General features: G+C 48.8%; 1 protein-coding gene across 3 annotated transcripts; it reads left to right on the top strand.

The window, feature by feature from the left end:
• The first annotated feature begins 6,286 nt into the window (after positions 1–6,286).
• On the top strand, positions 6,287–12,787 carry Magix (MAGI family member, X-linked). Of its 3 annotated transcripts, none has more exons than XM_036175440.1 (6): positions 6,287–6,335; positions 7,254–7,400; positions 9,511–9,593; positions 11,155–11,328; position 11,515; positions 12,281–12,787. In XM_036175440.1, the coding sequence occupies exons 1-6, from the start codon at positions 6,287–6,289 to the stop codon at positions 12,571–12,573; spliced, it is 747 nt and encodes a 248-aa protein (XP_036031333.1). In that variant the 3' UTR covers positions 12,574–12,787. The 3 variants fall into 3 exon arrangements, with proteins under 3 accessions (XP_036031333.1, XP_036031331.1, XP_036031332.1); XM_036175438.1 differs by lacking the exon at position 11,515 and adding an exon at positions 10,825–11,061 and having other exon boundaries at positions 11,155–11,323; XM_036175439.1 differs by lacking the exon at position 11,515 and having other exon boundaries at positions 11,155–11,323; positions 12,266–12,787.
• The last annotated feature ends 1,779 nt before the right edge of the window (positions 12,788–14,566 follow it).

The following is a 14,566-nucleotide window of genomic DNA, read 5'->3' as shown; positions in this document are numbered from 1 at the left end:
CCAGACCCAGGAGAGGCTCCGATCCCTGTCACTGTACTTACCAGAGGCTTGGGTGCAATGTGCCATCTAACAGCATACCAGGTCCTAAACCTCTGATGGCCTGAACGCAGCAACCAGTAGATCTAGAAGCTGGTGGGTTGGATTGGTCACTTGCTCTAGAAAGTGCATGCATGATAATAGGAGTTTAGTCCCAGGACCGGATAAAAGGTGTGTACTGGTACCAGCTTGTAATGTCGGCGCTCTGGAGGCAGAGGCAGAAGAGTCAAAAGTTGAGGCCTTCCTCAACTATAGGTAAGTTTTAGGCCAGCCTGGGCTGTATGAGATGTCTCAAAAAAAAACCTTGGATAACTTTACATTCAATGAATTATTTCTAGAGCTCCCTCTCTATACCTTAGTAGCTAGAGATGTCAGATTCTGCTTGCGGGGGTGGTGGTGGTGGGTGGTGCCTGCTTCTCTCAGATATTCCCAGAAAACAAGGCCTACCTACTTCCACCAGGTCTGAGAATCCCTGATTTATCCTTCAGATGGTTGTTGTTGTTGTTGTTTGTTTTGCTTTGCTTTGGGTTTGTTCTCTCTCTCTCTCTCTCTCTCTCTCTCTCTCTCTCTCTCTCTCTCTTTTCTTGAGACAGGGTTTCTTTGTGTAGCCTTGGCTGTCCCAGAATTAGCTCTGTAGACCAGGCTGGCCCCAAATTTAGAGATCTGCCTGCTTCTGTCTCCTTAGTGCTGGGATTAAAGGAGTGCGCACCACACCCGGCTTCTTCAGATAGTCTTAATAACCTCTGTTTACCCCCAGAAGTTCCCTAAGATGCCTTATTTTCCCTACAAAGGCCAAGTCCTTCCAGATTTCCCCTCCACAGGAGTCCAGAAGCCCTCAATTCTTCTACCAATTCACTACAGATCCTGCACGATCCTGGGTCTGGTCCCTCCCTGAATATCTATCTGCCAAGGGAGTCCCTAGAGCTTCTTCCCTATTGTGTCTTGTGCAGCATCCTGGGTGTGGGTTCTGTTGTGGTTAAGAGGCCTGGAGCCCAGCAACTGCTGGACACCTGCTCTTGCCTTTGCTGGTTGGCCAAGAGAATCGTATTTTACCACCCATAGGACAGAAAAGATGATAGCAGGTAAGCCAGGGCAAGGGTGATAGGGACAGACCCTCTTCTTTCCTTGGCCCACATAGTTACCTCCTCTGCTCATCATAGGCACTGGTACCCCCTGAGTGAGCATATGACTAGTAGACTCCCCAGTGGACATATGGCCCCCTGTGACGATTTGAGCAAAGATGTAGTCATCTGGTGGCCTGCTCAGGTCTAGACACGGAGGCTGACTTGTCCCATGCCTGGAGGTGGATCTCATGCTCTACCTGGCTGCCAGCAAGGAGACCTGTGTGGGAGCCCGTAGGAACACTGGGACTCATTGGCCTCAGGTGCTCCCCCATTAACCGAGGAGCCTGGATCAGGCGCCTTTTTCCACTCTTGAGATATTGTTATTCCAAGCACAGGAAGCAGAAACTGAGATACAGAGAAGTTAGAGCACTTTCTGAGCTTTGACAACCAAAAATTGGCATGCAAAATTGGAGGCCACATTTTCTTAGGACATTCTGCAACATTCCATCAGATCTTTGTATACAGCAGGCACTCAGTAAATGTTTCCTTAACATGGTCTCTACTTGCCGGGCGGTGGTGGCACATGCCTTTAATCCCAGCACTCAGGAGGCAGAGCCAGGCCGATCTCTGTGAGTTCGAGGCCAGCCTGGGCTACCGAGTGAGTTCCAGGAAAGGTGCAAAGCTACACAGAGAGACCCTGTCTTGAAAACCCAAAAAAGAAAAAGAAAAAAAAAACCCAAAACCAAAAACAACAACAACAAAAAAACATGGTCTCTACTCAGGAATTGGAATTGGAATGGTATGGTCGGGTTGGGGTGGGGATTACCCTTCCTTGGAGTTTTGGAGGCCACAGGATGTTTGGGGGTCCTGAACATCATGGGGATGGAGGACTAAAACACTAAGTAGGTCCCCTGAAGGATAACGTAATGGAGGTGAGCTGGAGCATGAGGGTGGGATGAGATACCACCAGTGGAGGAACGCCCCCCCCCCCCATGTTTTGTCAAAGGCACATCTGGGGACTTGGAAGGTGCACTTGGGCACAGAGAGACTGTCTGAGAAGGAATAATGGAGCTGCCTGTGGCCACCACTTTACAGAAGAAACCGGCATATCTGAAGCTCATGGACCTGCTCAGAGCACCAATGCCAACGAACCTCGCTGGTCCCTATCAGCTTACACCCATGGATCAGTGACTATTTCATTATGTGGCATGGACACATTGTGTCCCGCCATGTATACTAGCTGGCCAAACAGCCTTTCTAGTTCAGCTATCAGAGCCAAGGTGTTGTTGGGTGACAAGGGCTTGAACAGTCCCTGCTTTCATTCTTGCAATCCCTTGCCTCGCATTTTTGGCCTGACTGTGTGAGGGAAGACACATTGGACCCACTACTCTGCTCAGTCTTTTTACTTTTTTTTTTTTTTCCTCTTTTGATACAAGGTCTTACTCTGGAGCCAAAGCTTGCCTCAAGTTGATAGCAATCTTCCTGACTGCCTGAGTGCTAGGATTACAGGTGCGTGCCACTATATCCGGCTTTGCCTATGTTTAAAAAAAATATTTACTTTTATTTACATGTATGTATGTGTATATGTCACTTGTGTGTGTTTGCAGTGTCCAGAAGAGGGTGTCAGATTCCTTGGAGCTGGAGTTACAGACCAATATGGGTCTTCTGGAAGAGCAACAAGTGCTCTTAACCTCTGAGCCATCTCTCCAGTCCCTATGCTCAGTTTTCCTTGAGATATTCAGGTCTGGGTGATGTACAGGGCAGCTTCCCACCAGGGGCTTGAGCTTTTGGGAACCTGTGGATGGGTAGCAGGGCGCTTATAATCTGAAGAAGGGAGGCTTGAAACCTTTTAGATTCAAGGATGTGAGAGCCTTGCGCGTTAGCATTGTCCAAGGGCTGGGGACAGGTGGACAGTGAAGGGCCAGGTGAGCACCTTAGGGGACATGCCAATTAGATGACAAGTTCAAGGCTTTGGGAATGGAGAACTACTTCCAGACTGGGAGATGTTTGGGTATGGGTACTTGAGAAGGAATGGGCAATTTCAAGGTCATCCTCAGAGATGGGGCCCAGGATGCTAGATGAGGACTCCCTGGGAAAGATGATACCAAAAAGCTGAGATTCAAGAGACAAGGGCAAGAACTGACTGAGCAGTGAAGTTTGTATTACTGGAGACTGCCAGCAAGGGAGGAGGTTTGCTGTGGAACCCTGTCCTTGGGCATGGCTAAGCCTGTTGCTCTCTTTAAAAACTTACTTTAAAGCCAGGATGGTGGTGACACCTGCTTACTGGATCTCTGAGTTCGAGGCCAGCCTGGTCTACAGAACGAATTCCTGGACAGCCAGGGCTACACAGAGAATCCCTGTCTCAAAAACAAACAACCAACAATAAAAAACGTATTGCATTTACTGTTTTTGCACACGTGTGCCACTGCATGTGTGGACTTCAGAAAATATCTTAGGAAGCTAATTTTCTCTTTCCATTATGTGGATCTCAGAAGTCAAACCTCAGGCTTGTACCTTTACTAGCGGGGCAGTGGTGGCGCACGCCTTTAATCCCAGCACTCTGGAGGCAGAGCCAGGTGGATCTCTGTAGTGAGATCCAGGAAAGGAGCAAAGCTACACAGAGAAACCCTGTCTCCAAAAACAAAAACAAAACACACAAAGAACCACCCAATTCTTTAAGATTTTATTTTATTTTTAATTATTTGCATGTGTATGCATGTATCTGTGTATAGGTACACGTACATGAGTGCAGGGGCCTGAAGAGGTCAGGGGCACCAGATCCCTGGAGTTGGAGTTACAGATGTTGTGAGCTGCCTGACATGGATGCTGGGAACTGAATTCAGGTCCTCTGCAAGAGCAGCAAATGTTCTTTTTATGAGACAGGGATTCTCTGTGTAGCTTTGCACCTTTCCTGGATCTCACTCTAGCCCAGGCTGGCCTCGAACTCACAGAGATCCGCCTGGCTCTGCCTCCCGAGTGCTGGGATTACAGGCGTGCACCACCACCGCCCGGGCTAAGTTCTTAACCGCTAAACTTCCCCGCCCCCACTAAGCTACCCCGCCCCCATGCTCCTGTAAGGAGTCCTGGTTAGGAACTTGGAGACAACTCAGTGGTTAAGAGCACTTGATGCTTTTTCAGAGGACCAGGGTTCAATTGCCATCATCCACATGGCAGCTCCCAGTCATCTGCAACTCCAGTTTCTGAGGTCCCATGCCCCTTTTCTGGCCTCTGTAGGTACTAGGCACATACATAGTGCACAGACATATATGCAGGCAAAAGCCCCGTACACATTACATTAAATTAAACTAGTTCCATTGCTTCACTAAGCTAGAAGGTTTGGTGATTAGTCTCTTTGCTTTGTCGTTAGTGGAAAAGTTCATGCTACAGGACTCAACAGGATACGGAGTGGAACCATAGCCACTGCCTCATCTAGAGCTTCATTGTACCCCTTTGGAAAGTGGGTACACATGTGTGGTAAGCCTGCCAAGGAAATTAGAAATATAGCTTCTAATCTCATTACAGATGGTTGTGAGCCACCACGTGGTTGCAGGGGATTGAACTCAGGATTCTAGGAAGAGCGGCCAGTACTCCTAACTGGTGAGCCTTCTCTCCAGCCACCAGCCTGTTCTCACTGTGTAGATCAGGCTGGCCTCCAACTCACAGAGACCCCCACTGCTGTTAAACCACCCAAGTGCTGGGATTAAGGGTGTGCACTATCACACTACAGTGACTTCTAAACCCACCTGAGCTATGGATTCTGTTTCAAAGAAAAAAGAAGAAAATAATTGTTAATGTATCTAAAGACATGGTCACAGGGTTAGTCAATGCAGCTGTGTTTCTAATATCAAGAGAGGGGAGTTGAGGTGGTAGGGTGGTACACCTTTAATCCCAGCATGTGAGAGGCAGAGGCAGGGGGATCTCTGTGAGTTTGAGGCCAGCCTGGTCTACAGAGTGAGTTCTGGAATAGCCAGGACTGTTACATAGAGAAACTCTGTCTCAAAAAAAAAAAAAAAAAAACCAAGCAAAACAAACAAACAAAAAAGGAACTATAGCTTCTCAATTGCCTGCATGAGGTACATGTAGTGGTCCTTTCCTTCCACATTTACCTGGGTTCCAGAGACTAGTCTTTTGAGCCATTTCACTGTGCCCCTGAAGGATGTTTCACTTTACTTCTTTTTTAAAATGAAAACTTAAAAAGTATTTGAGGGGGAGGCATGAACATTCTAGAACACACATGTGAGGTCAGAATACAGCCTGCAGGAGACAGGTCTCTCCTTCTACCACGTGGGTCCTGGGGACTAAAATCAGGTCATTATGCTTGGTGGCAGCAAATGCCATTACACATTGAATCATCTGGTCACCATTTTTTTTCCTTTGGTTTTTTTGAGACAGGGTTTCTCTGTGTAGCTTTGGAGCCTGTCCTGGAACTCACTCTGTAGACCAGGCTGGCCTCGAACTCACAGAGATCCGCCTGGCTCTGCCTACCGAGTGCTGGGATTAAAGGCGTGCGCCACCACTGCCAGGCAAACAGTTACCTTCAAACCAAGAAACAAACAAATATTCGGGACCAAATTGGCCAGCTCCTTGATATTTCATTTTCCAGTTTCTAGAACAAGAGGAAATAAATTTGTGCTGTTTCAGCCTTCCACTCTGTAATATTTTGTCATGGTTGCCCAAGGAGAAGGTGACAAGAAACAAAGGCTTCATAAACACTCATACTCAAGTCTTTATGGAAAGTGTGCATCCTTTTAGATAAGTACTCAGGAGTGGAATCATATGTGTATGTTTAATTAGTCTTCTTTCTGATTGCTTATTGTTTAATTTAAAAAATACTCACAAGCTGTTTTCTAAAGTTAGTATACCTTTTTACACTTCCAGCAGTCTAGTTAAATTCCATTTCCTGCATATCTTGTTTAACAATTGGTATACTCAGGCTTTGCAGTTTTAACCAGTTTCCAGTTAGAAGCGCCTGGGGCAGAGCAAGGCTAAACTCTGACTTTACAGGCTCCCACAACCAGGCTTCCTCGCCTGCGGCCAGGTAGGTCACCTCGCAGGTCCGGACGCCAGGCCTGGGACTGGCCAGACAACAGCCGCGTCCAGGCCTGGGCTAGGAGCCAGCTGAGCGCGCCCCTGTGCTAAAAACTAGTCACCTGGCTGCCCCGAGTCCACCAGGCGCACCACAGGCCATGGACTCTCGCGCTGGGAACACCGCAGACCCTAGAGGGAGCAGAGGAGGTACTGGCGTGGGTGGAGAAGAGAGAAAGGGAGGGAGACGTCCCAGGCCACCCTGTCTTGCCTGTCGGCTCTTAACCATTTCACCCCCCAAGTGGTGAACATCAGCCTTAGTGCGCAGGCTGTCCTGGCAGCAACCAGGGGCCCAGCAATGGAAACTGTATTTCAGGTCCCCTACAGACTCAAGGGTGCGTGTGTGTGTGTGTGTGTGTGTGTGTGTGTGTGTGTGTGTATGTATGTGTATGTGTGTGTGTGTGTGTGTGTGTGTGTATGTGTGTGTGTGTGTGTGTGTGTGTGTGTGTGTGTGTGTGTGTGAGTGTGTTGGAGGGGCACATCAGACTCCGGAGACCTAGCTCATCAAGAAGAACCTGGAGGCAGGCAGTCTGTAGGGAATTAGGAGGGTGGGCTGGGGGGGGCGGTCTGTGGAGGGGGTATCTGGAGATACATGTACCCTGAGGGGAGGGACACTGGGCCTTTAAGGAAACTCCTATTTTACTAGAGGTGAAATTGGGGGCTTCAGGGTTGCTTGAAGGGAGAGGTTTAGGTGGGAGAAGCAGGGTCCCCAGAGACACAGCGAAAGAATTTTGTCATCTAGTGTTACTAGAGGACCGTGTGGTGAGCTCCAAAGAAATTTGTTGGGTGCTCAGAGGTGTCCGGGTCTATTGCTGTCAAATGGCTACCTCTCGGGGCTTTATGGAGCAAGGCAGCCGGCAGTGCATACAGATGTGGCAGTCGGGGTGGGGTGGGGTGGTGGTGCTTCCAGGAGAGGAGGGGACTGTCGGCGATCTCTGGAACTATAGGAGTAGCCAGGGATCTCCGTATATCTGAAGGGACATTTCTAGGTCTTTGGACTTAGGAATCACTCAGGTCAGGGCTGCACGGCTCTGGGTCCATGATGACTTGTCTTCTTCTCCTGGGCAGGAGGTGGCCTACCTGGGTCCGGGGGCTCCCGCGCTCGGCAGCTCCTGGAGCGGCTGGACGCACGCCCCCTGGCGGCCAGGGCCGCAGCGGACTTGTCAGCGCTGGCACGAAAGGCCGGTGCCACATTGCGCCTGCGCCACAAGGAGGGTAGGTGCAAGGACGCTGTAGATTTTCCAGCCAGGACTGGAGAACTGTTAAGGAATGTGATTCCGCAGGGAGGGGTTAGGAGGGAGCGAGACCTCGAGAACTAGAGTGTATTCCTTCAGGGTTATTGCGATAGATGAGTTTCAGAACATATGTGGAAAGGTCTGGGCTGGGTGGTTATTAAGGTAAGAGAGGTTCCGAGTTGGCATTTGCAATCTTGGACACTCAGCAACTGTAGCTACCTGCAACACATACACAAACCAGAGTGTAGGAGCGGGTGGCTGGGAAGAAGAGAGTTAGCAGAAGTGGAAGAGGGAATAATGGGCCGGGCTGTGGTGGCGCACACCTTTAATCCCAGCACTCGGGAGGCAGAGCCAGGCGGAACTCTGTGAGTTAGAGGCCACCCTGGGCTACCAAGCGAGTTCCAGGAAAGGTGCAAAGCTACACAGAGAAACCTTGTCTCGAAAAACAAACAACAACAACAACAACAAAAAAGGAAATAATGGAAGTAAAGATGATTTTAATATATTTTATACATATATGAAATCGTCCAAAGTGTCATTTCCAAGAGGCAGCACTTAGGGAGAGGAGATGAGTTCTCTACAAAGGGGTGTGCCTGAAATGACAGCCAACCTGTGGAAGCTCTGGACACATCAGAGGGACATTGTTGTTTGCTTGGTTTCTTGTGTGTTTGTGTGTGTGTTTAATGTTTTAGTTTTTATTTCATTTTATTTTATAGACAGCATCCATCTCTCTATGTAGCCCTGGATGTCCTAGAACTCATTACATGGACCAGGCTGGCCTCGAACTCACAGAAGTCCGTCTGCCTCTGCCTCTTGGGTGCTGGGATTAAAGGTGTGCACCACTATGCCTGGCTTATTTTATTTATTTATCTATCTATCTATCTATCTGTGTGTGTGTGTGTGTGTGTGTGTGTGTGTGTGAAGGTATATACACACACGACTGCATCACATCTACCTGGAGCTGCAGTTACAGCAGGTGTGTGCTGGTCTTCTGCACGAGTAGTGGGAACTAGTAACTGTTGAACCATTCTCTCCAGTCCCTTGTTTGGTTTCATGAGACAAGGTCTCATGCTGGAGGCCACATTGGCCTCAAATTTGAGCCAATATTCCTGCCTCAGCTTCTAGAATCCTAGGGTTATAGTGTTCTGCTGTGGGTGGATCTTGAAATGTGAGAAATGAAATAAATTTTGTAGGCTAATTAGAGTCTGTAGTCTAGATTTTCAGGAACCTAATCTTGGGATAGTGACCTTCCTTAGGTAAGTTGTTTTTTTTTTTTAATTATTGTGTTTATGTAACTCTTTAGGTACTGGGGCCAAATTCAGGATATGGCACATGCTAGGAAGTCCAATTACCACTAAGCTATAGCCACTTAGGGTGTTACCTAATGCATGTAGCCAATGTATTATTAACACCTGAGAGGAAGGCATGGAATGGAATATTCAAGTGGATGGTACAGGATTAATTTTTAAGGAGTTGAAGCCAGATGGAGGTGGTGAATGCCTTTAATCCCAGCACTTGGGGAGTCAGAGGCAGGCAGATCTCTGTGAGTTCAAGGCCAGCCTGGTCAATGTAGCAAGTTCCAAAGTTCCAGGACAGCCAGGGCTGTAACACAAAGAAACCCTGTCTTGAAAAACTAAAAAAAAAAAAGCACTGGTTGCTCTTACAGCACACACATGGTGGTTCATGATGTAATGCCAGTTCCAGAGGATCTGACACCAGACATACAGGCGCTGAACAGATATACATGCAAGCAAAACACCCATACACATAAAATGAAGTAAAAATAATTTTTACATGTTTTAATCTTATGTGTGAGTATTATGCCTGCATGTATGTCTGTGTACCACATGACACCTGGTGCCTATGGAGGCCAGAAGAAGGCATTAGACCCTCTTGGACTGAAGTTATAGACAGTTGTGAGCCACCATGTGGGTCCTGGGAATTGAATCTGGGTCCTCTGAAAGAATAGACGGTGCTCTTAACCACTGAACCATCTTTCCAGCCCGCAGTCAAAATAATTTTGAAAAAGTTACCCCAGGAGTCCCAGGCTGTTTCTTTTGATATCCCTCTTTGTCTCTTCCATATCTTAGCTGTTAGCATTCTGGATTCTGCAGATATAGAAGTCACAGACAGTCGCCTGCCTCATACCACTCTTGTGGAACACCGATCCCAGGTACTACTACTCAATGCTGTATTCTGTGTCGACCCTTTGCTTTTTTGTTGCATCCTCTGTAGCCCAGGGTGGCCTGGAACTTGATAGGTAGACTAGGCTGCCCTCAAATTCATGGTGATCCCTCTGCCTCAGACTCTCCGGTGCTACGATTACAGGCATTCACTTTCTACACTGTGCTGACTAGTTTTCTGTCAACTTGACACAAGGGAGAGTTATCTTAAAGGAAGGAACCTCAATTGACAAAATGCCTCCGTAAGATCAGGTTACATATCTTTTCAAAGAGATTTGGGATTTTTTAAAAGGAGTCTGGATATTTTAAAGGGATTGAAATTTCAATGTGTTTGAGCATGTAAAGATTGTGGCACTTGTAAATTTATTCACCTTTATTTATTTATTTTTTTGCTTTTTGAGATACAGTTTCTCTGTGTAGCTTTGGAGCCTGCCTGAAACTCATTCTGTAGACCAGGCTGGCCTTGAACTCACAGAGATCCACCTGGCTCTGCCTCCTGAGTGCTAGGATTAAAGGTGTATGCCACCATTGTTCATCAGTTATTCATATTTTTAATGTGAGATCGTGGGGGAAGGAATAAGTAAAGAAAGGTTGTGGCTTAATAATGATGTATTTGTGTGTCAAGGTAACAAGGGGTCAATTGTGCTGGCTAGTCTTATATCAACTTGACACAAGGTAGAGTTATCTGAAAGGAGGGAATCTCAATTGAGAAAATGCCTTTATAAGATCTGGCTATAAGGCATTTTCTTAATTAGCGATTGATGTGGGAGGGCCCAGCCCAGCCCACTGTGGGTGGTACCATTCCTGGGCTGGTGGTCCTGGGTTCTATCAGAAAGCAGGCTGAGGGGTTGGGGATTTAGTTCAGTGGTAGAGCGCTTACCTAGCAAGTGCAAGGCCCTGGGTTCGGTCCTCAGCTCCAGAAAAAAAAAAGGAAAAAAAAAAAAAAAAAAAAAAAAGAAAGCAGGCTGAGCAAGCCATGGGGAACAAGCCAGTAAGCAGCACTCCTCCATGGCCTTGGCATCAGCTCCTGCCTGCAGGTTCCTGCCCTGTCTGAGTTCCTGTCCTGACTTCTTTTGATGATGGACAGTGATGTGCAAGTGTAAGCCTAATAAAGCCTTTCCTCCCCAAGTTGCTTTGGTCACAGTATTTTATCACAGCAATAGTAACCCTAACTAAGACATTCACCCAGCTAATTTATGTATACTCTTGCCCTTATTCCAGCATCGAAGGTCTGAGACTCTGAGGACATGTATGGAGCCACTTCCAGTCACCCAGAATAAGGCAAGCTATGCTTTGAAAGTACCCCAAGCCACTGGTCAATTTTCTGTGGAGCTGGTCCGAGGTCCTGCAGGCTTTGGTTTCACTTTAAAAGGAGGACGAGGTGTATCTGGGCATGCTCCGCTGGCCATACATGGACTGCTGAAGGATGGGCCAGCACAGCGATGTGGTCGTTTGCAGGTTAGCTCTAAGCAGCAGGCCATTCATAGATATGGTCCCTGTCCTTGTCAAGTGTTCTTAATCTGCCCTTCATATGCCACTGTGTTCTTACAGGCTGGTGACCTCGTGCTCCATATCAATGGAGAGTCAACACAGGGACTCACTCATGCCCAGGTGGTGGAGCGGATACGCAGCGGAGGTCCCCGACTTTGCCTGGTACTCCGCCGACCTCAAGAGACAGATGCCAGAAAGATTGAGGAGGGTGGAGGCCATCAGAAGAGAGGTGAGGTGCTGATTTTCCCAGGGAAGAGAAGCAGGGCTCAGAGAGGAGACTGGTTGGATCCTGGGTAGAAAGGGGACAGTAGAGGTCCAGTGCCGGGGTTGGGTTATAGAATTCACAAAATCTGAGATAGGGAGGGGGCATCCCAGAGTAGGAACTTCAGAGGGAATGCTTTTGAGGTCTTAGGAGAGGAGGGTCCGGGATAAAAGCTTTTTAGAAGGGCCTGTCTCAGGAAAATGGGGTAAGGATGTAGAGACTGAGGACTCTGACGTCAGGGATGCGGTTCAGTGGTCCAGTGCTTGCCATCTGAGAAGCCATGTGGAGTCCATCTCCCAGATACTCTTTCTCTCTCTCTTTTTTTTAAATGTGGAACTGAGGATCGAACCCAGGGCCTTGCGCTTGCTAGGCAAGCACTCTACCACTGAGCTAAATCCCCAACCCCAGATACTCTCTTTTACAGAGTAAGGGGTTTAGTTGTGAGAGACAAGTAAAGGGGGCTGGCCAGGCAGCTCAGCAGATAAAAGTGCTTGCCACCAAGCCTAACGCCATGAGTTCGATCCCTGGGACCCACATAGTGGAAGGAGAGACTTGGCCTACTCAAGTTGTCCTCTCTGACCTCCATATGTGAGTTTCCCCCCATCCGATGTTTAAGCACTGATTAATAGGTGAAAGGGCAGGGAACCAAGGGAGAAGGAGTGAGAGAGGGGCGCTCAGAAGTCTCACATAGGAAAGCTTCATGACCCAAAGGTTTGACTTCCTTTGGGCAATGATTTCTGTGGGGCACGTCCTGGATTGAAGAGGGATATCTGGAGGAGGTAATGTCTGGGTTTGTGAGGGAGTAGAACCTCTAGGTCTTGAAGAGATCGTTCTCTAAGGCTTTTCTGGCCACTCTTAGCCAAGGCTCGGATTTCCATTCCCCACTCCACCACCCAATCTAACCCCTAGTCTTGCTCTCTCCAGATCGCAGCCCAGATCCTAGGGGAAGCAGGATGATGAAGTCTCGCAGCACTATTTCCCCAGTTCACCACCCGCCCAAGACCCGGACCAGTCTGGAACCTAGTCCAGAGGCAGTGGCTGTTGGCCACGTGGTTCCTGCAGTGGAGCACCCCACAGAAGACGTGGACGACTGCATCCCTGGTACCCCTGGGCCCTGGCTGGTGCCCAGCGAGGACCGGCTCTCACAGGCTCTAGGGGTTCGGGGCGGGGGCGCACAGCTCGCTCAGGAAATGGCAGCTGGAAGGCGGAGGCACTGAGCACCAACAGACAGCTCTGTGCTCAATTGGCGAAGTCTCACCTGGTTTTATCATGCCTGACCGCCAGGCACTAGCTTTCCCCTTAGAGTTTTAACCTGGTCTAGTCCCCTCCCATTGCGCATTGCTCAGTGGACTGGTCCCCACCCCTTCAGGATGCTAGTGGTACGGCCCTCCCGGAGCCCAGAGTGCTTGCACTCCCTCCCACCCCCGCGCGCCTCAGATTCTCCTAGTTCTTTCCCGGTTGGGAGGTAAATAAAATAGCTGGATCTAGTCCTGACTTGCCAGGTGCTCTAGGCGGGGTGAGGCTTCCCAGTCCACCCTGGAAGGGAGGGAGGGGTGGGTTGATCTGGTTTCGATGAAGGTCCTTTGAAACCATCCGAAAGCTGCGTGCTGCTTCCTTCATGCCTCCAGATGGATCCTTATTTCTGCTTGCTCCCCAGTTTACTTCGCTTTGCGAACCCCTGCACTTCTTCCTATTCATTCACTTCACGTTTGGAGAACGCATATTACTGCATGTGGCGTGGGGAATGCAGAAGTAGGCCAGTTGTGGGCGTGCCCCAGTAGGCTCAGGGTTCCCGCATGGAATCCTTCAGACCCTCAGCCGACAGACATCAAGATAGCAAATCTAGAAACCTGGCGCCTTCCTCCACCCAGAGTCTGAGGTCTCCTACTTCCTGCTTGAGAAACTAGCTTTAACTGGTAGACTGCTACCCTACTGCTACCCTGGGGGCGCGGGCTGGGGCCCTGGACCCCACTTAGGGACAGAGTGGGGAAGGTCTGAGTCAGCACCCGGAGTGGGTCAGGCTAAAAAGGGCTGTTAGAAATCTTTGGTCCACGCCTCCCCTTTTCCTTAGAAGGTGGTAAACTTCTCTGGGCGGTCCTGGTCTCGGGAAGAGACGAGTTTCCTCCACCCTGGGAGTTGAGTCCTACTGTCCAAAGGCTTATATGGACAACCCGGGTAGCCACAAAGCAGGCTCTAGCCAATGCTACAAATGTCCAGTCACCTTTGCTGTTAACCACATCCTGAACACTCAGTCCCATCCCCCAAAGAGGGAAGTTGTGGTCCGAACAGGCAACTTTCGCTCCTATGAGGAGCATGCAGGGAGGGGAGAGAAACGACAGGACCAGAGTCTCAGGTGGCACTGAGGGTGGGGGTGGGGCAGACTGCAAAACTAAACAGGGACAGCTGGCAGCTGGGATATAAAGAAGCGAACACTTGAAGTGTTCGTGCTGCGAACATTGTGCGGGGGTGTGTGTGGGGGGGTGACTTCCAGCTACTCATGACGCAGAGTATAGGGGGAGTATGGCTCCCCAGAAGTCAGGAAAGGGTTCTAGTACATAATTCCTAAACAGTCACACCCAGGGGACTAACATAGTAACCCCAGCCACCATTTCCTTACTTTAGGTTTAGTGGGGTATTTATTTTCATCTAGTCACAACCTACTCACCAACTCTGATAGACCATTTCACAAAGGGGGAAATGAGGCCCAGAGAGTGCCAACAGATTGGAGGGGGGCGAGCTCAAAGCAAGATCAGTCAATGCTTGGTTTTGAAACTTTTCATCTTAACCTCACCCCTATTTGACAAACACCAGCTGAACCTCAACTGTATACCTGCTCTTGCCACTGATGTCGGACAAGAATGGCAGGAATGCATAAAAGATAACTCCTAAGAGAACCGATAGTTACAAAACTAAAAAAAGGAGGCTATGGCTGGAGATTGTGTATACCTGTAATTCCTCCAAGTAGGCAGCTGCGTGAGATAAGAGGATCACAAGTTCTAAGCACTAAGCCATCCTGGACTATACAGTAAGACTGTTTCAAACATCAAACGAAATAAAAGACAAAGAAAAGGAGGGGTTATGTTGTGGGAGATGGTGGTGGGCTGCTTGCTGGCTTCGATTGAAGACATAACGTTTGATGTGGAACCTGAAAAACCAGAAGCCAAATGAATGAAAAGCTGGGGGAAGGGCATCCAGTAATGAGAACGGCCA

The sequence above is a fragment of the Onychomys torridus genome, chromosome X (genome assembly GCF_903995425.1).
Source record: "Onychomys torridus chromosome X, mOncTor1.1, whole genome shotgun sequence".
Lineage (NCBI taxonomy): Eukaryota > Metazoa > Chordata > Mammalia > Rodentia > Cricetidae > Onychomys > Onychomys torridus.
This window is presented reverse-complemented; position numbering and strand designations above follow the sequence as displayed.